The 27,600-nt window shown below is 41.8% G+C and overlaps 1 protein-coding gene across 1 annotated transcript; it reads right to left on the bottom strand.

The window, feature by feature from the left end:
- Positions 1–1,366: 1,366 nt before the first annotated feature.
- On the bottom strand, positions 1,367–27,319 carry HORMAD2 (HORMA domain containing 2). Its single transcript, XM_054995861.1, has 10 exons — positions 27,269–27,319; positions 27,018–27,162; positions 22,805–22,868; positions 22,560–22,596; positions 19,851–19,871; positions 18,055–18,081; positions 15,436–15,503; positions 13,945–14,096; positions 13,164–13,426; positions 1,367–1,474 (listed from the first exon to the last, which is right to left on the bottom strand). Exons 1-10 carry the CDS (start codon positions 27,317–27,319, stop codon positions 1,367–1,369), a joined length of 936 nt encoding a protein of 311 aa, XP_054851836.1.
- Between the last annotated feature and the right edge of the window lie 281 nt (positions 27,320–27,600).

Below are 27,600 nucleotides of genomic sequence, written 5' to 3'. Positions count from 1 at the left end.
TGTGATCCACATACTAATTTAAGACCTGAATCTGCAGGAGCAAAATGGATTATGATGCACTTTCACAAGAGACAATGTAGCAACAGCAAGAGAGCACATATGAGCATGAATAGTGTTCATACAGCCTGTTCTTTCTCTGCTTGCTACTGCTGCTGACCCCAACCCCCAACTCCTTCCCCTTTTCTCCACTGCACTTGAGCAGAAATGCAGATGCAGCAATATTTTCAAGAGTGCTCCTCTTCCCCCCTTTCCCCTCGGTTTTTACATTTTTTATTTATTTCCTGCTTTTCTCCCTAATTGGGACCCAAAGTAGCTTATAATATCTTACTCCTCTCCTCCACCTTATCGATCTCTCACATAGAGAATGGAGTGGAGTTGTTTTCTGTTGCCTCAGAGGGTTAGACCAGAACCATTGGGTTGAAATTAAACCAAGAGTGTTCAGCTAAACTTTAGGAAGAACTCCCTATGGTCAGAGTGGTTCCTCGGTCAAATAGGCTTCCTTGGAAGGTGGTGGTGGCCTCTCTTTCTTCGGAAGTTTTAAAGCAGAGGCTAGATGGCCATCTGCCAGCAATGCTGATGCTATTACTCAATATGAACGTAGGCAGATCACGAGAGGGAGGGCAGGAAGGGATGAGCCTTGTGTTTGGTTCTCATGGCCCTTTCCTATGTACCCAGGGTAATGCCAATAGCCACTTTGAGGTCAGGAATGAATTTTCCTCCAGCCAGACTGGTCAGGGAGCCTGGAGGTTTTTTGCCTTCGTCTGGGCATTGAGCAGGGGTCACTGGGGCAGTATAACTGTGAATTTCCTGCATTGTGCAAGGAGGTGTTGGACTAGATGACATTTGGGTCCCTTTCAGCTGTATGATTTATATGATTTCTAGGTATTGGACACACTCGGCATGTATGGGTGAGAGGGGTTGCAGTTTGGCACTTTGAATATAGTCAGAAGTCTGGATTGTTTGCTCCTCTTTGGCAGCAAGCAACCTTCTGAAGGGCTGCTAAAGGCCTGTAGATTTTGGGAGGAACCAGTCCTGCTTCCATATTCAACTTGCATATTTGTAAATAAACATATTTAAAAGCATAACGTATTACAAAACTCCAGTACTCAGTGGAATCTTTGTGTAGATTGACCTTTTAACTCAGTTATATATCATCAGGATGGCTGCACCATTTGGCAATACATTTAATTGTTTTATCAATAGTTTACAAGTTTTAAAACTGAAAACCAGATACAATCAGAGAAAAAACATTAATATGTACTGTGTGAGCTAAGTCAGCTAAGACAGATATAAACCTTTGAAGATTGTGCAAACAGGAAGTATACCTACTAATTCATTACAGTCAAAGCAACCCCATCCACAGCAGTCATAATTGGTGAGCTGTGGGAATTAAACTGACTGGCTCACTGACCTTCCTCCTTTTCACTGCACCACCCATTTCCTCTTGGCTAAATGCAAGGTCCACTCTCCGTGCCTGTAAGTCACCAAGGAAAAGAAGATTGTTCAGAGCTTTGACTTTATAAACGTAGAGTTAAACCAGTCAAAATGCAGGAAGACTTGTGATTGAGCTGCTTCTACATGGAAGTTTTGCTTCAATTTGATGTTCAAGCCAGAGGGTTTTCCCCGCCTGAGCATCTACATTGTCCTCGAACCATCCCCTTCCTGTGTTTTTCCTTGCTTTGCTGCAATCTTTTTCAAACCTGATCTGGTATGATGTTTTCCCAAAAATCACAGTCAAAGCATGTTTGTATACAGTGGATGGGAAGGTGTGCATTTTTGCAGGTCCAGCTGACTACTACAATACCATTTTCTTTGTCTCGCTCCCAGGCCTGGCACATCCATGGAGGCAGTGCTGGCAGCTGCCTCGAGCACTGAACTCTGAAGGAGGCGCTGTGCTGGCCCCTGACGACCTCCCTGACCCAGAAGCAGGCTGCGTCCCCGCTTGCCTCTCTGCCCCTTCGCTGGTGCTGCCTGCCTCAGCTCAGGTCCCGGCAAGCCAGGCACCCAGGCTGCACGGCAGCAAGCGGGGAAGCAGGTCGCCTCCCTGCCCCTTAGCCGCTGCCGCCCGCCTCAGATGAGGGGAACGCTCTTGCGTGATGTCATGTGTGTGCACGGGGCATGGGGCACAAGTACGTATCTTGCCTCAGGTGCCAGAAACCCTGGCACCGGCCCTGCTCGCTCCTCCACCATTTAAAAAGATCCATAATTCACATATTGGTATGGTGACATATCTTCTGGAGACATAGCGTGAGATGGCAGTAGGAGGTTGCCAGCCCCTGATGGGGGTGGGGAACCCCCCACTCCCAGCCTCCATCCCCTGCCACCACTCACCTGGCCAGCAGGAGGAAAAGGCAGGGGAACAGGCCTCCCGAGGTGCACTCCCAGAGTGGAGCGACAACATCACTTTCAAGAGTGAAATCATCATGCAGGTCCCAGGAATGCTCCCGCACTTTGCACCAGGATGATTTGGGCCCAGGGCCTGCGCAATATCATTCCCAGAACTCAGAAGGTAAGTGCTGGACCCCCCCTGCCCCCATTCCACCAGGAGGGTAACAGGATCTGGCAACCCTAGGTGCCACTAATATGCAGATAATATCCAGTTCTATTTCTCCTTAATATCTGAGTCAAGTGGGACTGTATAAGTCCCAAACAAGTGCCTGGAGAAGGTAATAGGATGGATGAAGGCCAATAAACTAAAGCTCAGGCCAGACAAGACTGAGGCATGTCCTGAAAGGAGTTGTACTCCCCCTGAAGGTGCTGGTTCATAGCTTGGAGGTATTGTTGGATCCTGGCCGATGGCTGGAGGCTCAGGTCTCCTTCATGGCACATAGTGCCCTTAGTCAGTTTTGGCTGGTACACCAGCTATGACCCTTCCGTGAAAAGAATCATTTGGCCATGGTGATCCATACTCTGATCACATCCAAATTACATTACAGTAATGTGTTCAACACTGGCATCTGAAAACTGTATGGATATTTCAGTTAGTCCAGAATGTGGCATCTAGGTTACTACTGGAGACAGGATACTAGGACCATACTGCCATTGGTTGCTCAAATGTTTCCAGGCTCAATTCAAAGTGCTGGTTCTTATCTCTAAGGCCCTGAAAGTATTTGGGCCAGGGTACTTGAAGAAAAGCCTCCTCTCATATTGTCTACGCTGCCAGTAAAGGTCTTCTCAAGCCCTGCTTTCTATGCCCCTGCCTGTAGAGGAAAGGTGGATGCTGACCACAGGCAAGACTTTTTCAGTGGTTGCGCCTTACCTTTGGAATGTCCTCCCCAGGGGTGGCGCAAGGGTTTTCGGCACTTGCGGCCAGCCGGCCGAACACCCCCCCCCCCACGCGTCGGGCGGCTCTGACGGTGCAAGGGTAGCCTCCGAGCTCTCCCGCTCGGTTGCTTGCGCCACCGCAGATGCCTGCCCGTGGTGGCTGCGGTGTGAGGCCATGTGCAAACAAGGAGCGTCCAGAAGCACAAGGAATGTAAGTGCTGGGTTCCCCCCTGACACCAGGACAGTAAGGGGACCTGGCAATCCTAGTCAGAATGTTATTAGAATTTCCATTGGAATTTCCATTGCCATTGCAAATGCCTTTACTGTTACTGAATAGAACATGCTTACTTATAAACCAAGCTTAGCCTGTGAGCCTTATTTAGTCAGAAGATTAACTACAAGTATATTAACAAACTTACTTTCTGGGTTCAACTTTCACAAGAACCATTAGCTCACTGAATGGCTCTAGTTAAGCCACTTTTCTCTTTCTCTGCCTTGCCCTCCATCTGCATTAGGAATAATATTACTGGCCTACGTTACAGGAATGCTGTAAGGATTATTGAGTAATATATATGAAGCACTTTGAACACTCTAAAACACTGTCTTTGAGCATATGAAATTGTCTTATGCCATGTCCATTTCACTTGTCTACTCTGACTGGTAGCAGCTTTCCAGACTTGTGGTTAAGATATTTTAGTGAGAGATGTCAGAACTTCTGAATGAAAGCAAGTACTTTACAACTGAGCCTTGCCCCCTCCTTAAATGATTAGTCTATTTGCTTGTTGTAGAGTACCCAAGACATTCTGCATGTACTCGAAAAATGAGCTTATTTTGTTGTGGAAGTGTGGGGAGGTACCAGCATGGTCAAGGGGGCTATGGCACCTATAGAAATGGTCAGCTGGCTCCTCCTCTTTATTTGCAATAGGTTTGCTCTTAATTGACCACAACTGTGACCCTATAAGGTTTTCCTCCTGGATTGAGGTGCCTGTTCTTGGTTTCCAGCTGCATATGCTTCTTCCTATGCCTCTCCCCAGACTTGTGAGGACAGACACAATGCCCCATTACCTAGAAGATGCTGTAACTACCCTTTCCAAGTGGTGCCAAGCTCTGTGCCATTGCAGTAAGTTGTCTTGTTTATGTCCCTTGCTCTTAAGTCAGCTTCATCCCTCCACATTTTTATTTTATGACTATTAATCATAATCATAAATCTAAGAAAATATATTTAAGAAAACATATTGGTTAACATTTGATGCAGAATTCTGAACTTTTTAATACAACAAGGATTGCATGTAGTTTTGTATCCAAACACTACATAGCCAGGCCCTATGTTGATATTTCCCGTGCAAGTTTATTGGTTGCTTCTGTCAGCACTAAGCAATTTGACACAGTCTAATGTATTTGCACAGAAACAACCACAGTGACCACATTTCCTTTGCAGATATGGTGCTTTCAAGGCCTAGGCTTTCTTCTAGGCTTCGCATAAATATTATTTTACCTTAACTAAAAAATACACTATTTGTATAGAAGGGCAGGAAACCTCAAATGGTTAGAAAGCAAACAGGCCTAAGAGTGAATGCAGATACTACCATATGGAGGAATCTATTCCCACAGCTTTCTGTTATTATTGACTATCTGCAGTGATTTCTTCACACAGTAAAAAGGGAAGAGTGTAATTTGACTGGCGTGACTATCTTGCTGCATAGGGAAATAAGCTCTTTAAGCAGCTCTTTTTAAAAAAAATCAAGCACTGGTGATCACAAACCCGCTAGCTCCAAGGAAGTGGTATGTGCAACGATTCCAAATGTCAGTTCAAGATATTTTGATGCTCGAGGGAGAAAATCCACATGGTATCTCCCCCCTCCACATACACATACCAGTTGCCTGGGGTATAAGATGTTCTCCAGTGTGAGCCCCATTGAAATGACTGGAAGCTAGACAAACAGTGACACGGCCTTATACAAAATAAAAGTGTATCTTGTTGGGCACCATCTACTAAGATGCTTTTCGGACATAAATGGGAACTGCAGAATGATCTGTGCTGATCCCATTCATTTCTATAGTTTGTGCACGAGAACTTCCCAATGAATAGTGCCTGCTGGGCTAGATTGACACAATTCCCATCTCTCCTCAAATTCATACAGATCAGATGATAATGAATGGAAACATGTTGCCACAAAACCATTGATTCCAATCTCTCATTATCTTATTTATTTTCCTTTTCCTTTCCCCTTTGCTCACTGTATGAAAGCTTTGATTTAAAGCTGGAATTCCCTTTTCCACAGGTCTGGCAAGTTCAGAGACCATGTATCTATCTTGAAATTGACATGCTGAATCACACCATTGTTCTGGCAGTCTACTTGGACTGGAAGAGGCTGTCCAGGGTCTCTCGGGTCTTTCACATCACACATTACCTGATCGTTTTAAAGTAAAAAATGTGGAGGATTGAAAATGAGACTTTCTGCCTCAAAGCAGATGGTCTACCAGTGAGCCATGCCCTGCCCCGCACACATATTTACACATATGAAGCTACCGTATACTGAATCAGACCATTGATCCATCAAGGTCAGCACTGTCTACTCAATAAAGCAGCAGCTCTCCAGGTTCTCAGGAAGAGGTTTTTCACAGCATCTGCTGCCTGTTTCTATTAACTGAAGATGCCAGAGATTGAACTAGGGATCTGCTGCATGAAAAGTGGAGGATCCCCTCCCCAAATAGGTTTAATTCATGATAATAAATACAAGAGCTGGGCTATGTGCACGTGTGTGTGTAAAATAAAATTAAATGAAGTTTAGCTAATTATATTTAGGAACAAAGAGCCAAATAAATAAGCTAGTGATGAAAAATAGCTAAGTAGTAGTAGTAGTATTGAGAAGCAAAAATGAAACTGAACATGAGTAAACCATGCAATCTTGTGGCACAAAAGGCAAATGCTATGGTTTTAGATGCCCCAACCAGGATACCCAAGGTAAGTCCAATCTCTTCAGATCTTAGAAGCTAAGCAGGGTTGGCTTTGGTTAGTAATTGGATGGGAGACCTCCAATGAAGACCAGGGTTGCTATGCAGAGGCAGGTAATGGCGAACCACTTCTATTAGTCTCTTGCCAGGAAAACTCCACTAGGGGTTGCCGTAAGTCAGCTATGACTTGATGGCATTCTCCACCATCATCATGGTTTTAGATAGCAAAAGCAGCCTCGTATACAGGAGTCAGGAAGTAATGTAGTAGTATAGTAGATAAGAGTATGTGCTACAACCCTCCCCCCCCCAATATCAGCATTATGTTTAAGAGAAAGTGCTATGAGCTAGAAGCCCCCGTCCCTCCATTCAAAAGTTAAATGAGCTCAATAGTGCAGTCTTGGGCAAGCCAACGTCTTTCAGTCTACTATCTGTGATAAAAGTATGATACTATAAGCTTATAATACAGAATTGTAAGACTGACTGGTCCTATGTGTGGGGAGCCAAATAACAATTATTCTCAATGATTGTGGATAAGACAAGAATAGAGGGCCAAATTATCTAAGCAGTATAAATTCTAATCTGCAATCAAACTCTTGTTTCTAAATGGAGCAAACACAAATGTAAGTCTCATTAAAACTCAGGAAGGGCTGGCCCAATGCAGTAAACAACATATGGAAGGTGGCAGGAAGTATCAGAATTAAAGATCTGACAAGCAACTCTGGAAAACGCTCAAAGAACAGGACTTTTCACATAGGGCAGCTATAGAGCTAGCTCTAAGTTGGAAGAAGTTGGGAAGAGAGAGAGATTGAAACTGTCCCCAATTATTCTTTTTGGTATTTCCTTGGCAATAAGCCACCAAACAAAACAAAGGTGGATAGAAAAACTTCTAAGTGTTTTGCACCTTGGGGCAAATTCACATTTGTCACTATGTGATGTGTGAAATGGCTTTTGAAAAGAAAAGAGTGAGCTCTGAACTGTTTATGTCATGTTGCTCTGGATGTGCTTAAGAGATGTTCTTGGAAGCTTCAGTTTGATACAGTACAAAGATAATAAAGGTCAAGAGATAAACTGTTGCTTGTAAATGGTTGAGATAATGACTTTGTAGTTTTAAAAAAATCAATTTCTCAGCCATGGTTCCTCAAGTAAGAGGCCTTGCAACAGTTTTCAGAGTTTAAATTCTTTTAAAATCTCTTTTGAGTACGAAGAGACAGGTCGTAAATTGTTAAGGTGAACAATTAGTAGAAAAGTGGGTTATATATAAATAAAAATGTTGTATACGTCCTCAAATAGTGTCACATATATTAACATAACTGCTTACAAAAACACTATAAAGAAGTTTGACACTATGTTGGAGGGCTAAAAAGTCTCCAGAAACATATATTCATGTTTGGCAACACTGTGACGAGGCACAGGTTTAATGGACAGATGTTTTTTGAATTTGGTAAAATCACTGGATATTCATCTCTGTTCTGATTTTAGTTTTAATTGGATATTTAAAAGGGGTAGTAAAGAAAGTACATATATATCATGTAACCTATCAGTTGACCAGCAAAAAATCTTATTGCAAATTTGGAAGCAAGACATCAAGAGACATTTAGAAGTGGAAAACTTGGAATATTATGTTCATGAGTAGACCAACCTCATACAAACACTTGTGAGAAAAAAAAAGATTCATATGAACTATTTAAGAGAGAATGGTATCCTTTTATTCTTTACTGAAACTGGATGATGCCCTGTGAAAATATCATGCAAGAAATTTTGTTGATTTATCATCTGTTATGGATCTGAAATTATTTATTGGAACTTCAACATTAATAGTCATTCATCTTTCTCTAGGATTTTCTTTTGTGACACTACATTTTTTTCTTTTTTTTTAAAAAAAACAGGTTTGGCATTATTATCCCCTCATTGTAGATGAGAAGATGAGACTGATGTTGGCTTGCCAAAGGACGTCTAGTGAGTTCATGACTGGGATTGGATTTTAAATGAGAACTTCTCATTTGCCATACAATGTTTCATGCATTTGTGTATAACTTTCCCTGAACTTTTTATAAAAACCCAAAGCACCATATTAATTTGATATGGTAGTAGGATGAAAGGGGGTCACCTTGCCATTTTTTGCAAACTGGAGCCAAGTATGCATCCATACATAGTGGAACTTACTACACTGTATTTTAACTCACATTTTGAAAGCTTTTCAGAATGTACCAACCTGTATTCTTAACATGTAGCATGTTCACAAGAGCAGTGACTGCCATAAAATGGCCTTTGCCATGCTGCTGCCACATTAAACTTGTTGCATGAATGGGCTTTTATTACACAGCTATATTAGACAGAAAGAAAAAGTGGGAAAGAGCAAGCTTTTCAGAAAATCCAAATACCTCAGTTTTTTTAAACCAAATATGACAATGGGAAGTGTGAAAAGTAAGGGAAAGTGAAGCCATCCCTTTATGGAAATCCCCTCCATTGAAGAATCTCCACTGACTTTTGGGTATATTTACATCATTAGAAAAGTGTCTATGCAAGAAACACATTCTCATTTCAAGATCTGCTCCCTGGATACCTTTTGTCTCAGAACGTTCCTTTTCACGCAGATATTGCTTTCACACTTTGTGTTTCCACCTTGTTTCTCCTTGGAAAGCTAACAATTCTGCCAAAGGATGGAGGTAACAGTTCCAGGGATAAGAGTGGAGAAGGAAGCTATAAAGAAATTATTTTATTTTTTAAAATCTCATATGATTGCCCCATCAGTTCCCCAGTGACACCTCTATCAGTGAAAAGTGTATGGAGAGAACTGGAGCAATAGCTGGTTGGAAACATCACATTTTCTAAGAGCAGCAAATTGCTGATGAAATATGATTCCATTGCAACTGGTCTGCCAGGCTGGGAATACATGCCTCAGTAGCTAGTATGACTAGCAAGGCATATGTTATTTTAAAGCTTATACTTTGCCATTCAACCTGGCTCCCAAGGCATTAAAAGACATTTGACTCCTGGACAACAACAATAGTGCTGACATGTTCTCTGTTCAAGCAAACTACCATGAGAAAAAATCCTTATGGTGTGTACAAAATAGCAGCCTTGTTGCATTTCATTTCCTCAGATGTGAATGATCACATCTTTTTATGTACATCCCAGAACTGCACAGTCAGCTTTTTGAAAAAAACCTTAATAAATGCAGAGTTAGCACACTTGTACACCCATATACCACACATCCTGATAAATCTGAAGCTTTTGCTGAACAAAAAAGTGATGGCAATGATGGGAACATTGAGATGGAATTATGAAATGGCCAAGTTTCACTTCTGCTAAGAGAACGCAGCAGACAAAATTTAAAAGATTTCTGCAGATATAATAGACTGATATCAAACACATTTATACATCTACCATTAGCAAAAACACTGGTTCCTTGGACAGCTAATTATTTATACCCTGCTTTTGTTCCCAAAGGGGACCAAAAGTAGCTTCTCTCCTTCATTTTATCCTCACAATAACAGCCCTGTGAGCTCAATTAGGCTGAGGGAGAGTTTTTAAAAAGTTATTTAAAAACACTTTATCGCATGACTTTTACTGGACTTTACTGGACAGTAAAAGTCCAGATGGTGAAGTGGGCAATAAATTTTCATAAAGAGATAACGATGGAGGCGTGGGAGCATCTATGGAAAAATACACTGAAGATTTCAACCTGTATGAACATTAAAGAGAATGTGTACAAAATGATCTACAGATGGTATCTAACACCAAAGAAAATTGCGCTAGGAAATACCAATATGTCGGACAAATGTTGGAAATGCAGAAAGCATGAAGGATCATTATATCATATGTGGTGGACTTGTGAAGTAGCCAAGCAGTACTGGGGAGAAATGTAATTACAATCTAAGCTAGTAAAAGGATTAGGGGAATTTTCTTTCAGAGTATATGAATAAGAGTATAGTTAAATGAATACATTAATGGGGCATACTATATATATTATAAATGATATATAATGTTAGTGGATCAGGTTGTATAATATATGATTATGTAAAATGGTGTTGTGTGTTGTGCCACATTGGTGGCATGGCACACAGTAAGAGTTTTATAATACATATTATATTGATAGTAGTATATTTAATAGAATATAAGTTTAAAAGAAATAGAATATGTTTAAATTAAGATTTTTGTTATATGTTATGCTATATTATACTGGTCTGCTATATTAAGGGTTATAAGTTGTATACTATATTGATAGTATAATTGATAGAGGTGTACTATATTGATAGTATATTTGATATAAATGATAAAATATCTGGGAAAAATTTTTAGAATGTGCTTTGAGTAAGGGATTTTATTAAGTAATAAGAGGGGTTATGGGTTGGAAAGCTGTTGGAAGTCGATAGGGAGGAAGGAGGAAAAGAGTGGGGGATAGGGTTAATTAGTTATTAAGTGATTGTATGTATTAAATTTGAATGTTATACTCACCAATAAATTAAAAAAAAAACACTTTATCTCTTATAGTCTGGGTTGCCAGAGAATGTCTTTTTTTTTTTAAAGTGGGGAGTGTTAAACACTCCTTCCCTTCCCCACTACTTTGGAATTCACCCCTCCTCAAATGGCTTTGCTTTTAAAGAAAAAGTATTGAAACAATTTTAGACACAAAGACAATGATAAATAATGTGTTCTTCAGTTAAACTAGGTTGGGCAGGGGGGACAGACCACCCTCACATATTCTTTGGACTCTCTCGCCTTTATTTTGCTGTACTTAAGCACAATCTGAATCCATGTTTCTGACTCACAGTGCTTTGTTCAAAGTTTTTGTGATTTTTTTATTACTGCCTCCCTGATTCCATTGAAGTATGTGCTGTTTATGTGCTTTACTTCCTTTCCTAAGTGAGACAATAGGAAGGGAAAGTCCCTTTGGTGAGGAACAGAATGAATGAATCATTCAAAAAGTAATGGCATTTCCAGGCCACCGGTCTGTTTTTGTCTAGTGATCTGATTTCCGTTTTCCTTGAAGTGGCCACATGATCATGTCAAGTGTGTCAGCAGAAAAGAAGAGGTCAGTTTTCTTGTTGATAAAAAAATACCAATGAAAATGAGAATTGGCAGGTTACCTCGGCAGAAGAAAGTAAAAGGCACTGTGTATGCCTACTCCTTGCCTTCAGAAGTGTCCAGATAGTCCATGCAGATCTGGAGCACGGAATGACTCATGCAACTTTAATGCACTAGAGCCCTACTGTATGTTCAGTGAGTCAGCATATTTGGACTTGCTGATTCAAGGAAGAAGTGCAAGTTGATATGCACAAGACCTTAAACTCAAAGCCCTCTAGTGATGTTCTTGTCCCCCATTTTTTCAGAAAAAGCATCTTTTCCTTAAAAAAATGAATCTTGCCACAAGTAGGAGCACAGAAGTACCTTTTCTCATATTTAGGTTCTTATTATCGTCTTTTCTAAAAAATGAATCCTGTCCCAGTTCTCCTAACTATGTTGTACATAGTTGCACATGTTGTAGGCATAGCTGTTAGTTCCTTTTTCCCCTTTATGATCATAGTTTACATATTGCTTTTTGGATCACATATATTTCCTAGTCACTAATCCTTGGAACGATCATGTAGTGTAGGCATTTTACTATCCTCATATTGTAGGGACTAGACTGAAAGGGAGTAGCTTGCCATCACCAGGTTTATGGCAGAGGCTAGATTTAAGGCCTGGGCCAGCTCAGAACAGTGGATCTGAATATATTTTAATGTTCCATATATGAAGGCGCATTTGGTCTTCTCATCCCTTACCTGGATGTTCCATGTTTGTTTATTTATTTAATTTAGAACATTTCTATGCCAACTCTTCATAGTCCCGCTTGAGGTGGCTTACAGTTAAAACCCACAGTAGAAATAAACAAACCCTTAGAAAACTATCCATTGGATATAAAACTATCCATAAAAGAGAAGTACCCCAATAAAAACTGATCAGATAAACCCTTAATTAAAAATATGTGTTTTAGCCTGGCACCTAAAAGAAAGTAAAGTAGGTGCCAGGCAAGCCTCAACAGGGAGTGTTCCAAAGGTGAGATGCCATCACAGAAAATGCCGTCTAGTTGCTATCTGTCCCACCTCTGAAAATGGGGGCACAGAGAGCTGGGCTTGAGAGGCAGATCAAAACCAACAGGCTGGATAGTATGGGAAGAGATGCTCCTTCAGATACTTTGGCCTCAAGCCATTTAGGGCCTTAAAGGTAAGAACCAGTACTTTGAATTATGCCTAGAAACTGATGGATTACAAATACAGAAGAGACCTGAGCCTTCAACTGTATGCAAGGATCCAGTAGCACTGTTCCTACAGTGGGAGTTCAAACGTTTCAGGACTTTCATGTACTCCACAGCACAAGGATTTTGTTCTTTCAGTGGTGTTTGATATACTAATGTGAAATATTTCTGAACTAGTTGGGCCACATATGGGAACCTAATAAAAGTGAAAATAAATGGGCTGTGGACAGTATCAAAGAGAAAAGAAGCCTACTTTCTCATCAAGGCAGCCAATATGACTCACATTTATCATATAGGGCTGTTTCACACAGCAAGTTTCCTTTGGAAGTCCTATTGTTATTGTGACTGCCAATGTAATTCGGCAACAACAGGGCTTCCAGATGCCGGAGTCCCCTGCATTCTCATTCCTCAGTCCCCACAGCAACCATTTCCCCCTCTGAGTTTTATACTCAGAGGATTATGCCATTGTAGTTTCTTTTAAAAAACCATCCTTTAAGATGTGCTTAGAAATTATTTCTCAAACATGACAGCTGTTCAGCAATGGACCTAGCAGCCTCTACATTGTCCTGCCTTAAAGAAAGAGTGAACAGATACCTCCCATAGATGATTAAATATATAATGAGCAATCCCTTTTAGATGTATAGTTGTATGTAACTCCATCTCTCCCAACTTACACAATATATTTTGGAAATGGCATGAATCTAACCTGTTCTTGTTCCTTAGTGCTGTTCTCTTCCTCCTCCTCACAGTCTAGTCCCTCATGAGAGATCTCAGTAGCACCACTCTCTTCAACCAGGCTGCTCTCCAGCATCCCCATCCTTTTGCTCTCCGTTGTTACTCTCACTTTCAGCACATGGAATCCAGTAGAGACTGATCCTATTTTTAGGTTCACTGGGTTGCCATCAAAAAGCAGGCAATCTGGGCTGCCACCTTCCTTAAAGCCAGGGGGCTGGTAATCATCAGGTGTGACTGCAAATGATACATGCAATCTTGAGTTATACAGCAAAAAGCTGGGTTGGATAGAGGAAGAGAAAACACAGAAGCAATCATGCTTAGGCTACTGGGCATTGTGACTACATGAGGTACTTTTAAAATGCATCTTTTGAGCACAGTGCAAAGCATCAAGGGTTTCAAACACAGTGGAACACAGGTGAAAAGTGGGAGTTGTTGCCCTACACTCTGCTGTGACTTCAGCACCATTACTGCAGTTGGCCTGAAAGTGGTATTGTTTCTACCAGCTCTACAAACAACATAGCCCTATGAAACTATTGACTGTGGCCTGAGTGCTCAATCTGGGCATTTATCCACGTTTTCACACTGCTCCTGCATACCTAGTTTTCAGATTCCATACCAGTTTGCCCCCAGCTGCAGTTCTGGCACTCTGGCACATAATTCAATGGCAGCAGTTTCTCACTCTCTGTATTTGGGTGCTATTTACTGATCACTAAATGGTCAGGGGAGAGGAGGGTGGCAGTCTCACCACATACCATCATTGTAGTAGAAGAGTTTCATGGTCAAAGTAATATCATTAGGCAGTGGTCCTAGATTCTGCATTAGGACATACAATTTGCGGATCAGCAGGATGCTTGCTTCCTTAATTTCCTTGCTGTTTGCTCTGTTCATAAAGTTCACTTGAGTGCTACAACCCAAACAAGAGAGAAATAAAAGCTTGTACCAAGCTACTGTAAAAGAATGGCAAAGAGAGGTCCAGCCATAACTGCTAAAAAAAACAGGTTACAACTGAGCTATAGAAGCCCAGTCTAACCCTCCAAACTAGTATGCTTGAAAACAGATGCTCAGAATTAGGTGCAAGTACTGTTGTGCCAAAGCAGATCAGCATTGCCAGGAGTGGTCTTAGCCAATGGGTAACGGGCCCCATACAACTCACAGCCTGTCCACGAAAAGGAGGAGGGAAAGAAGAAATAGAACCAGCTCCTGCTATCACTTGCACTTAGACCCATCTAGGGCTTGGGCAGCTGGCTTTCAGTGGCAGCTTCCACCCACCTGACATGGAGTGAATGCCACCTTTTACTTGGTCCCAGAAAAGGGGTGGGTGGCAGTGATTCTGGGGCTCCATCCTGGAATTTACCTAGAGCCTCTTTAGCATTGTGATTTATATGTAGTGGATCCCTTTAGGAACATTTTCACCTCATTTCTGCCACATATGGTGGGAAATTGTTAAATTTGAATCACAGCTAATACATTGCAGTTTGTCTGTCAAGTCACAAGGCAGCCTTCGTTAACATACTGTTATCTCTCAGCCATGCAATCTAATCCTGTACACAATTATTTGTAAGTGCCTCTACAAGTCTGTCTACACTAAACATCTGACACGTGAAGAACACATGTTGGGAGATGCAATGTTAGCTGAGAAGGGTACTTTAAAAAGACAGAGCTGATGACAGAGCAAAGACTTTGCTATACACTGGAGCTGTGAGAAGGGGCTGTGAAATGCCAGAAGGGAAACTTCAGCCCATTATAACCCCTCCAGGTCCAAGCCCAGCTATGGAAGACAGCTCCAGCCCATTTCCATTTCTGGTTGCCCTCTGGTTGCAATCCTACACAGTTTAAGACTGGAGAGGTGAAACTGACAGAGCCTTTGGGAAGGTGAAGATGAAATAAACAAACCCTCTGAGTGATCTCCACAGGCTCTGTCTTTTTAAACTGCGCTTCCTGGCTAACACTGTCTCTACGTTTGACGAATGTGCGCCAAGGCATCTCGTGTTGAGAGACTCTATGTTCAGTGGTATTATGCCTTAGGAAGGGTTGATTTAATTCTTCAGCTGTTAACTGGTTATTATAATGAACTCACCAAGATGTTGTGATGGGTGAGCCATTAAGGACTATGAAGTACTTTGCATATTAAAAACACAATACAAAAAATAAATAAAATAAAGGCCTATGCACATAACAGGAAGTTTTCTTTATTCAAATACTTTAACATCAACATCTCTCTCAATTTCTTTAAAAAAACGTACCTAGCAAAGTCCATCTGGGCTCCACTCTTTGAATATTTGAATTTGAACCGGTAGAGTTCTGTCACATGCTAGAGATCCAAAATGAAAAGGATACCAACTATAACTAGCTATTATAACAAATATGCTTCTGATCATCAAGGGGGTCCTGACCACTGTTTCACAGTCTCCTGAGATCAATTCAAATGAGATGTCTTCTGAATTTCCCTCTTCCTTCAATCAATTTATTTTTTCATAGATACACTTAGCATACTACATGAAAGGGAGCTCCACTCCACACTATACAGCAAACAAGTCTGTTGCATGTACAGCAGCATTACATAGAAGACCCCCCATGTTGTGCCTATGTAATTATTTACATGTATTTCCAGTCTTATTCTGACAATTTAATCATGATTTTATTTTACTCTTGATGATAAGGTAGGTGGTTTGTTCAATCCTGAAAGCAGAATACCCATACTACACACAAATAAGGTAGGGTGTCTGCATACTCAGGAGACTCCCTAAGTATGCAGGAAAATAGAGCCTTGTATATTAACCAAAAGAGGAAAAGGTACAATAGGACTAAGCATGCTCCAGAGGACACAGATCATTGAGAGCAGTAAAGTGTCTGTTAAAGGACAAAAACAAAATAAAATCAGAGATGCATTGGGAACTGTTCTCTCTAATACAATATTTCACACACGTTGAATCGAATTTCAATGCACTTTGCAACTGGTTTTTACTGTGTGAAATGGCAAATTCTTCTTGCCTTTACTATGTTATATGATTTAGAGCAGCTCCACTGAAACATTTACTGCCACGCAATGATTTAGTGTACAAGCGGGGTGGGGGCAGGAGCTGAGGAAACATGGCAAGGAGGAGGGGAAATAAAAATTGAGCAATGTCCTGCCTTTGAACTAAATCCCTCCCTCCTGGATAGCATACATTGGTAAGATACTGAGTAGCAATCCAAAGTTGTTTGCAGCCATACTGGTCCAAAGTCAGAATCAAAAACATGAAGTAAGATTGCCCATTTTGTCTTTATTTGACTTTGCACCTCAGGCATAACCTTACATTTATCTCCAAAATTGTTAATACATAGACTATCAAGTAATTCTTTTATCCCCTGTCTCACAAGGGATCTTTGCATCACACTTTCTGTCAGAGAGACACAAGAAATTGCTGGTCTTTGTAATTCCAATGGAAGGACACAATTATTTCTTGCTCAGAGGAACTAGAGGGCAATTTGACATCAAAGGCACCACTCTGCTTGCCCAGTGACATTCAGCACAGAGAGACTGGGAACTTCGGGCCTTTGTTGTTTATGTTTTGATTATGTGTTTTTTTTTGTTTTATTCACATGACTTTTGGCCACATCCAATAAATATTCTAACTACAGGCCTTTGAAATCAATGCCTGAAACATCTCTTTTTTATCACCTCTTTTTAAATTTTTTTTTGTAACAATTGCTTATAATTAAACAAGCAATGGCATGTTTACTACCCACTCATCCCCGCAACTGAATATAGTAAAGTTTCTTTCATTTAGAAGATATGAAAGGATAGCATATCTCTGCAACAATGGCATAACTTCAACTGCTGGTTTTAAAAAAATGAAAAAACCCTGCTGGTGCAACATGGGGGAATGACCACTGTTGGAAGACCTGGGCAGGGAACCCATGGAGAAACCTGCTAGTGAGAAGCCCCAATTGTGGCAGCACTACACTGGCAGTTGAACCAGTAACGGGGGAACTACTTATGCTTGTCCCTGTGAGGAAAACACCTTTATCTAGATAAAAATGGTTGGGAGTGACCCACACTCACTCTTCAAATTGGTTATTGTTTTAAACTAGCCTCTCTTTGTAACATCCCTCACCTCCATGTTTCTGCTGTAAACATAAATGTATAGGTCTAATGGATGTTTAGGTCCAATGGATATACACTGTATTGTATTGGTCTAACGGATGTACACTGTATATGTGGACTTACACTGCATTCATCTGATGAAACTAGCTCTGGCTTATGAAAGCTTATGTTCTGTTAGTCTTTTGGTGCCACTGGAGAAGAATGTGCTGTTGAGTCACAATCGACTTATGGCTATCCCATCCATAGTGCATTCCAAGCAAGAGACAAGTACAGGTCAGTTTGCCACTGCCTTCCTCCATGTAGCAATCCCAGGCTTCCTTGGTGATCTCTCATGCAAGTATAGTAACCATGGCCAACCCTCCTTAGCTTCCAAGTTCTGATGAGCTTGGGCTAAGCTGGACTATTCAGGCTGCTGGTGCTACTGGACTCCTGCCCTATTTCATTCTAAATAGTAATTGTTAGTTTTTTCCCCTTTTCCTCTTTTGGACAGTCATCCCCAGCAGTGGGGATGATAAAAAGAAGGCTGACTGCCTTGACCCCTCCTGCTGCTGCTGCCAGATCCATTATTTGTATAAACTAATTTAAAGTGTAGTGTGAGGCATTGCTTTAGTGATGACTGAAGGCTTTATAAAAGATTGTTAGAACTGCTCCCCCATGCAATTTGGCATTCCCCCCATTTAGTAAGCATATGACATGCTTGTGCTTGTTGGTGGGAGCTTGTATATAGGCTCAAGCATAAAGCCAAAATGATTTTCCATTTCATAGACTCTCTTACCTCAGGTTTTTTGGGATTGGTATAGATCTGTTTAAGAAAGCAGACTAAATTAATGTTGCCTTTTCTTTGTATTGTCACAGTAAAATAAAGGAAAGTACAGTTTTGCTTGGTCACAGACAAACTGCAAAACTAACTGTAGGGATTTTTTTATCCTCCTTCCTACACCTATACCACATGTTAAAACTGAGTAAATTGTGAAACTGACTATAATACCTATCTTTGCCTCAATCAAGCAGTTTTCCATTAGCTCAGTTCCTAGTCAAAGAATTCAAGACACTGCACCACCCAGAACGATACCTGTGGTCAATTTACAAATCACCTACCACATAGTGCTTCCCAAAAAATTTCAGTTCTAATAGTATATCTCAACCCCTTTGGAAATTTCAGTTACAATATCTAGAGTATCAAAGCCACTACAAAGTCAAGCAAGAAAAATGAGCACAATGAAACTGGTTTCAGGATTTTGTTAACGGGGAGCGTTATACTCTTTTCTTTTTATTTATCATACGGAGTGGAGAAACTACTTTTTCAGTTATGAAACCTACTAGTGGGTTGGAAAATTTAAACTTAGGCTGTATTCAGACATCATTTTTAACACATCAACGATTTTATTGTTTTGTCTTTCAGCAATCCTCAGAAGTACAAAGCTTATTTATTATTTCACATCAACTGCTTGGCAGGGCCGGATTGAGGAGGGGCAGGGGGGGTAGTCTGCCCCCGGCGCCGCCAGGGAGGGGGCGCCGGGAGCAGCTGCCAGCTGCCGGAGCGTGCGGGCAGCCTCGCAGCCCCCCGCGCTGCCTTTCGCCTGCCCTGCAGGACAGGGGGTGGCTGGCTTGCCGTGCACCCCCTGTCCTGCAGGGCAGGCAAAGGGCAGCATGGCTGCTCACGCCATTTGCCTGCCCTGCAGGAGAGGGGGCAGCCAGCCGCCCCCTGTCTTGTGGGGCAGACGCATGGTGCGGGTGGCCTCGCAGCCCCCCGCGCTGCCTTTTGCCTGCCCTGCAGGACAGGGGGTGCGCGGCAAGCCGGCCGCCCCGTCATGCGGGGCAGGCGAATGGCGCGGGTGGCTTCCCAGCCCCGCACGCTGCTTCCGCTGCCCTGCGTGATGGCGTCACCAAAATGACGTCATCACGCCGCACTGGGAGCGCGTGCACGTGCTGTGCGTGCGCAAGGTCGGACTAGGGTTGCCCCGGGCGCCGGCAACCCTAGATCCGGCCCTGCTGCTTGGCTATATCATATACCAATAATTTTGTCCAATACCTCCCCCAACAGGATGTCAACTAAGCCCTTCCCTGATAGACCACTGGTGCTGCCTGTTTCTGGCTCCCCTCTGTGGTACAGCTGTGCCACTGCCAGGTTTATGCCAGTATGGCATTGTCTCAGTGTTATGCCAGTATATATTCATGACACTGAAATCAATGGGCTTAGATTGGAGTAACTCTGCTTAGGATTTCACTGTAAGGGGCTTAGTTGCATCCTAAGCAGTTGAATAGCTTCGGTATTTCACCCTTATACTGGTATATAAAAGCAGTATAAATAGTTATTTAAACTGTTTATACTCCACACTATCAGTCCAAATCAGTCAATGCAGATATGAGCAAAGGCAGCGCTTTTAAAAAACATTCATGTGAATGTTTATCAAATGTGGAAGTAGAACTTGTGTGAGCAACCCAGATACTGACATTAAATGCAATGCTGAGATCTGTAAATCTTTGTCCAAGTCAAGAAAGGGTAGACAAGAAGTGTCCCAGGTAAACACCTACTTTTCTCAGACATAAAATGTGCCATGTACTACTTACTGCCAAGACAGCCACATGTAGCTGGGGGAGGGAGAAAAAAACAGTCAAAAATCTACAAATCATAATGTAAGCAATGATTTGATGGTTACAGCAAATGAAGAAGTTGGTGAATACCCATCACTTCCTTTAAGCCACTACAACTTCTGAAAACTCTAGAAAATCTGGCTTCTTTTAATTAAGGGCAATGTTATCCAAGCAACAGATTAATGCTAAGGGCTAAATTTCACATGATTCTGAAGCCCCTTCTGCACCGGGGGTCATAACTCTTCACTTTCCCTGAAGTCAAGCTGAAAGGCATGGAATTGCCTTGTAAATGGCCATTCGCACCTTTCTAAAACTTGATATTAACACCCTTATTTTTGATATTCAGATATTTAGCCCCCTATACAATATTCCCCTCTTTGCCAAAGCAAAAAGAAGAAAAAGGGAACTTCACCCTGTGCTTTCCACCCAGTGATTGATCGATCCTGTGCTGAACTTAAAAAAAAATTAAAAGAGAAAAGAGGGGAGTGGGGAAGAATGGAAAGGAGGAGGGGGGGTGGCTGGCTAGATGAGAGTAGCCAATCACAATGCAATGGACTGGCAGCGGGTGGGGGGGGGGGAAGAGGGTGGAACACCAAAAACAGAATAAATAGTATGAATGAGGAAATAGCCTAACACTAAGTGGCTTTTTAAAAAAAGTTGGGGTATAAGTGCTCCCAGGAAAGTCTGGAAAAAACTGCATATTGGCAAGAGCACCTACTCATAGTGGCAAATGTGGTACAGATGGTCACCAAAAAAAATGCTGCAGTATGGTAAATGAACCAGCGAAATTGATCTGTGCAAATTCAGCTTGAGTATAAAAGTAGAACTGAAGAGACTGGCATTCATATCATTGTTAAACCACAAAGCTCTTTGGCCAGTTACTATATCTCAACCTTACCTTTTTCTTACAGGGTTGTTGTGAGGATAAAAGGTTGGTAAACTATGTACCATGCTGAACTCTTGAAGGAAAGGTGAGATTAAAATGTGGCAGATCCCCTCAAATATACCTAGGGGCCCAGGTAGGGGGAAAAGGCAAGTATGTCTTTTTCTCTGGTATAGTCCAAGGATCCCAATTTTTATTGAGTAAATTGGAAAAGGGGGAGTTAGGTTTTTTAAAAAAATCCTTTTCAGCACCATCATCCCAATCTGTATTGCCCTCTATGGCTGATCTCTGAGGCTAAATTATACACTGAGTGATACAATCAGATCTCCAGTATCAAGTATAGTTTGGCCATTAGTTCAAGTCTAAAAGATGCCTTCCCTTCCTCATGGCAATTCCTGAACTCGCATGGTTTTTTCTATGTAATTCAAACCTACTTGAAAGAGGCATTACTGTCACCTTGTGGCCAATTGAATTAATTACATACATTCCATTAAACAGATTTACTTCAGTGTATATTTTTAATTGCATCTATCTCTATTAAAGTCCTATATACATTCCCTTTCCATACCATATTATGCAACTACTGAAGGATGCCGCAGGAAAGCTGGCAACCCTAATTTTGTGTCCTGTATGTCCCAACTTCTGTTGACTTGTTTATAGCAAAACAGTTGGTAAAAAAACTTCCCAGCTAAGAGTTGAACTATACTTTATTGTACTTTATATTATTTTAAAGTGTTTTTGTTCTTTTATAAACTAGGTGTGAGAGACAAGAGATAATTTTCATGGTGGAGTCTTTGAACCTATTTGTGCTAAAAAAAGAATCCTTTCCATCTCTGAACCATATCACACCATCCTATTGCACTGCTCAGCACACACTGAACCAAGGCAAGAGGCATGGTCCCTTTTGCTCTTTACTCCAGTGCACCTGTAGCAAGACTTCCAAAAAGCAGCAAAAAATGTGGTGCTCTATAGAATCTCACTCCCCTCTCCTAAGGTCACAGTGCATGAGTTGAAGATCACTGATGTAATCTGTTTTGTATTAGTACCTGTCACAACATTCTTTGGAAGTGGGATTGGGCATCAGGTTGCTCTTTTAAAAATTGTTTTTTAGTTGCAGTGTGTGACCCTTGGATCTTATATTTACAAGGTAAGGGTAGAAATGATAAGGGGACAGGAGCAGAAGAAAAATCCTGTATTTCTAAATTAAGATCATGTGTACTAGGAGTCTGAATGCTGGGGTAAAGTGTACTTGTAAAAATTTCTCTCTGTCCTTGTAGCTGTTAAAGGCAAAGAGCCTTTATTTTAAAAACCTAACTAAAACATGACATCCCAACATGCAACCACAATAACCTGAAACTAATTTCATCTATGGACATTTGCATCATTTATTCCTATTGCAAAATTCATGAAAATTCAGCATACAGTCCTAGATGCAATTGATCTTTATCAAATAAATTTAAAACATTTAAGTATTTTAAACCAAAAAGGCTTAGATTAGAAGAGCAGTAGCTGAAGCGATGCTGATTTATGTAGTTGTATATTCTTTCCCTGTTATTTTCTACTATCTCTCCTAAGATTGTAAGCTACTCGGGGCATGTACCTTGTACTCTGTAACGTGTTGTGTACATTGGTGATCGATGGCAGTACTCAAGACAAGCAGTACAGGACAGATAATTCTTGAGAAATCTGCCGACAACTGAGCAGAGAAGGGTCATCCCCCTCACAAACATACAGCAACAAAAAGTTTGTAAGGAAACTGCATATTAAAACACACTTTAAGAATTAATTAAATAACAACTTACATAGTTCTTTTCCAGTGCATCAAAGCATCCCTGAATCCTGGTAAGACAGAAATGTATAAAGAATATGTATAAAAGAAGAATTCTGAACTGTCAACATGAGTCTGGAGCTCACATTAATAGACTGAAGGGCTTTTGGAATAATGAATCAGTAAAGTAACAACAATATAACTTCTATCCTTAACTGGAGATTGTACAGAGCCAGGGATCAGATCCTAAGACCTACTCTGCATGTTCCTGATCCTTACCACTTGACTATCTGCAGTGAACCCAGGCAGCTTTTATCTTCCCGAAGAACTTTTAGGCACATGTCTGAAAAACACATAAACCAGAGTTAACTTATTTGCAGTTGCTTTCCATGTACCACACAAAAATAGAATCCTCTCCAGCAAAAGACGTGCCATGCTGTACATCATGCTTACATCTGTAGCATGAAATGATTTTAAAATAATAATCCCAGAGGTTTCAAACAGCCTTAATAACTTAAAATCTAGGGGTCATTTTGAATTTTACGTTAAAGTGGATTGTCTTTGTCTACATACACCAGATCACACTTCTTGTACTTTGCATTTACTAATCCAAATACAACTTCCTAAGGTTATTCTATATTCATAGGCTTGGATCCACAAACATTTTTCTGCCAGCGGAAATACTTTTACCTGCAGACTGCAACTGTCTTACCTGCCAAGGAATAAAGGACCTCTAGGAAGAGGCTGCCATGGAAGGCAAAAATCCTTATGCAAGCAGAAGAACTTCAGTGGTTTCAAGCATAATCACCAATGCTTCATTGGCCATTGCAAATTTGTAATATGATCTATAGTGCCTCTTCCTTTTCTGAATCTAGCTTGAACATCTGGCACTTCTTGTTCTATATATGGTAAGAGTCTTTATTGTAGAATTTTGAGCATCACGTTGCTTGAGTGCGAAATTAATGTGATGATCCAATAGTTGCTGCAATATCTGATGTATCCTTTTTTTGGAATTGGAATGAAGATTGAGCATTTCCAGTCTGTGGGCCATTGTCTTCATGTTTGTTGACATTGTTAAGATTTTGATGGACTCAGTTTCTGGAGCTTGAAGTAGCAGTATTGGTATACCATCTACTCCTGGTGATTTCTTTTTCTCAATTACTTTGAGTGCAGCTTTCATTTCACTAAGATTGCTGGTTCTTCATCAGAAGATTCTTCTTTGAATGAATCTGTCATCCTTCCATCTCCTGTATAGCTCTTCAGTGTATTATTTCCACATTTTCTATATTTTGCCCTGATCAAATACTTTCAACACCTCTAGCCGTGGTTTGAATTTCCCTTTGATTTCCTGGATTTTGTGGAACAGATCTCTTACTCTTCCTTTTATGTTGTTCTCTTCTATTCTTTACACGGTTATTTTAATAGGTTTCTTTGCGCAAGTTGCTGAAAAGTTCTGATTCAACTTCTTTTACTTCTGCTTCTTTTCTATCTCAAGCAATTTTAAGAGTTTCATCAGTCATCCATCTATACTTTTCTTTTGGCTACAGAAATAGTTTCTGCACATTCTTCTTTCATAATATTCCTGGTTTCTGCCCAACCATAATATTCCTGGTTTCTGCCCAAAGTTCTTTTGGTTGATATCAATAGATCTAATTCTCTGTTATCAAAACCCCCTCTGACCAGTAGGGATGCCAGACCCCTGGTGGGGGCGGGGGATCCCCACCCCCCACACCACGCCCCCACTTACCTAACCAGCAGGGGGCGCTCACCTTCTGTGCACACTCCCCTGCGGATCTGCGTGTTCTCATGTGCAGCAGCTGCCGGGATCGGGCCCATTATGGCCCAGATCGGGGCTGCTGCAGAGCACGGGAGCACTCCACAGCGCTTCAAACCTGTTTTGGCTGAAATTGGGCTCGTTTCGGGCCTGTTTTGCCGTGGATCGGGCCCGTTTTCAGTCGCTGTGGAGCACAGGAGCGCTCCGCAACGCCTCAAAACAGGACCAATCTGCAGCAAAATGGGCCCATTTTTGGGCACTGTGGAGCGCAGGAGTGCTCCTGTGCTCCACAGAGCCTCATAATGGGCCCAATCCATGGCAAAATGGGCCCGTTTTCAGGCGCTGTGGAGCACAGGAGTGCTTCTGCGTTCCACAGCACCTCAAAACAGGCCCATTTCGGCGTGGATCTGGTCCGTTTTGAGCCCCTGTGGAGCATGGGCGCACTCCCAGGGGCTGCACGATGACGTCACTCCCAAAGTGATGTCATTGCACTTGTGGGGGCACATGCGCATGCCCCTCTCCCCGCAAGGTAAGTGCCTCGTCCCTATCCCCCTGCCGGGAGGTTGAGGGGGCCTGGCAACCCTACTGACCAGCCATCTGACCACTCTGTGATTTTGACTTGGAGGGGCCAGAGGAAGAGCCTGAGGAGTCAAGGCCAGGAAACTAGGAGGACCAGCAGGATCAGGGAAGGCTTGATGCTACAGCAGCACCTGCCGTCCATACTCCAGCAGCCCTGGAGCCCACTAACCTCAAAGATAACCATTAGACCTCTTCTAGCTAGGATGCAAATCCAGGCCTGTAGCCCTTCAGGACCCACTCCCATTCCGCAAGAGCAGTATTGGCAGAATACCCAGGCTGAGATAGAACAAAGGAGGTGAAGTGCCCAACTGGCAGCATATAATCCCAAACTGGACCAAGAACTGGACTCTGAGAGTAATACTGCTTCACAGGATCCTGGCCAGGGCACAGTTCAGTCTCAGGAGCCTCAGCACCCTCTAGCAGATGCAATTTAGCCAGACTATCTCTCAGCCTATTTAAGCTGAGGTTTAAGAAGGCTGCATTGCTGGATCAACTAGTCCACTAGGCACAAGCTCTCTGTTGCAGCCCTAAACCTCAGCCTGCAGCTCCAGTTTAAGCTTCCAAGCTTCCAGAGGCGCCCAGACCTGACCAGCCTGCAAAGTGCAGGGCATTCTCAATGTGATCCCAGCTGTGGATACTTAAATTCAGACACTGGAGTCTTTAACAAACAATATAGGTTTATTTAGTCTTTCATTTGGTTGTTTATTTTACTCCATTTATACTCAATTTTTCTCCCCATTGGGGACCCAAAGAGGCTTACATTACTCTCCTCTCTTCCATTTTTTCCTCACAACAAACCCTGTGAGGTAGGTTAGGCTAACAGTTTGTGACTTGCATAGGTCACCCAGTGACCTTAGTCGCCCAAATCATAGTCTGTCATTCTAGCTACTACACCACTCTGGCTCTTATTCCACAAACCTGAGAAAAGCCCCAGCTTTGCAGAAAAGTCTGAAATTATATGATAGTTAAACCCTACCCCCCCTAAGAAAAGCAGTGCCTGTACCTTTAAGAAATGGATGTTCTCAGGGGGGCATTGTGGGGGTTGCTAGGCAACCACAGCAATATTGCCATCCTCCAAACTTTGGTGAGTAAAAGACAGGTGGAGGGGGAAAGGCACTTTTCAGGGCTATTTTGGCCTCCTAATCCAGCCATGCTCCTCTCCCTCCTGCCCTGAGGGAAGACTCATGGGGGCCAGGCCCAGCAGTAACCACCAGGCTATTTGCTACCATGCAATATGTGCAACTCACCCAGGTGTGGCAGTGGTTATGACTTGATGCTAGGCAACTCACCTGGGTCCACAGACAGACACCACACAACTTACCTTTTGCAACTTGACCAGACTTTTCCCAAGTATAGGTTGCCAGGGGGAGGAAAGGAGGAAAAGCTGAGAAACCATGTGTGTAGTGGCTAAACCAATTGAATCCAACTTTTAGTTGACCTTAAATGGTACTATCTAAATGTGTATCTGAATGTATATTTTTATGTTTTTATATGTGAAATGTGTTATAATATACTATGTTTTTTATCAACCTATTTGTGGTTTTAACTGTATAAATTGATGTGTATTAATATGTTGTAATCCACCCTGAGCCCTTCATAGGGAAGGCGGAACAGAAATCCAAAGAAAATAAATAAAATAAATAAATACTAGCATCATTTAACCTCTTTGGAAAGTTGCCAACATGCAATTATTCTTTCTCAGCCAAAAGTACATGTGATGTTGAAGTTCCATGACTGTGGCACTAGATATGCAATCTGGCCCTATAAAGTAGCTGTGAAGAGGTTATCTAAATGTGTCACAGTGCTAAGGAATATGTCCACCCACCCAATGGTTTTCAATTGGAAATCCCCTTCTGCTGGAAGCTTTGATCCCTGGTAAGTACAAAATACAGGTTCACACATTCTGCTTGTTTTTGTTCTTGCTGGGGCTATATGCAGCCTGGAGTTATTTTTAACCACGATAGTAACATGGCTGAGAAAAGTTATCATCCCTTTCCTCAGCATCATGGCCTTGATCCAGATCAAGTGCCCCAAAACTCTTTAGAGTGAAATTACATAGCTGTAGTTGCAATCATAGAATTCCAGTCACAGTGTCCTTCATGAGCAAACAGAAGAGTCAAAGGTACCCAATGCCATTACCATCTAAATAGCGAGTTCCATAAGAGCTTTCTGGGAACAGCCCTCTGAGGTATGTTATACAGGAGACTGAAATTGCCAGCAGCCTTTTCACCAGAATCATAGATTGTTGCTCAGTTGCAACTCTGTTTGGAAACAAAACCGTTTCCTGAAAAGACAAAGATATATCTTCTATTGGTTTTAGAAGGCAAGAAATACATTAGAAGCCCATTTTTCCCCCTTTCAAATGTTTCTTCTGGTCCCATGTTTTATACCTTGGATGTTTTTTCCTTTGGCCCAGTGTAGAAGAGCTGAGCGGTTGCCATATTATTTTAGTCAGTTGCTTTCCATATGCAGCTTAGGACCTGCAATAAAATCAGGAGCATTAGCTACTTGGAAAATATTTTAAAAGAATGATATCTACACAACTTTTGCCAGGCCTGCAAACAGTAACTAGCCTGAATGCCAATGGTAAGAATTGGCTGTAAGCAACCAGCCATTTAGGATATTTGACAGTTCCCCCCACCCCTTTCTAAACAGGTCAGTAATTATTTTTATAAGCTGGCAATGGGGAGAGGGAGGCTTATTTTCAATGCTGATGTGTTTC

This window comes from Eublepharis macularius, chromosome 13, assembly GCF_028583425.1.
Source record: "Eublepharis macularius isolate TG4126 chromosome 13, MPM_Emac_v1.0, whole genome shotgun sequence".
NCBI lineage: Eukaryota > Metazoa > Chordata > Lepidosauria > Squamata > Eublepharidae > Eublepharis > Eublepharis macularius.
Note: the sequence above shows the minus strand (reverse complement) of the source record. Positions and strands in the feature narration are given on the sequence as shown.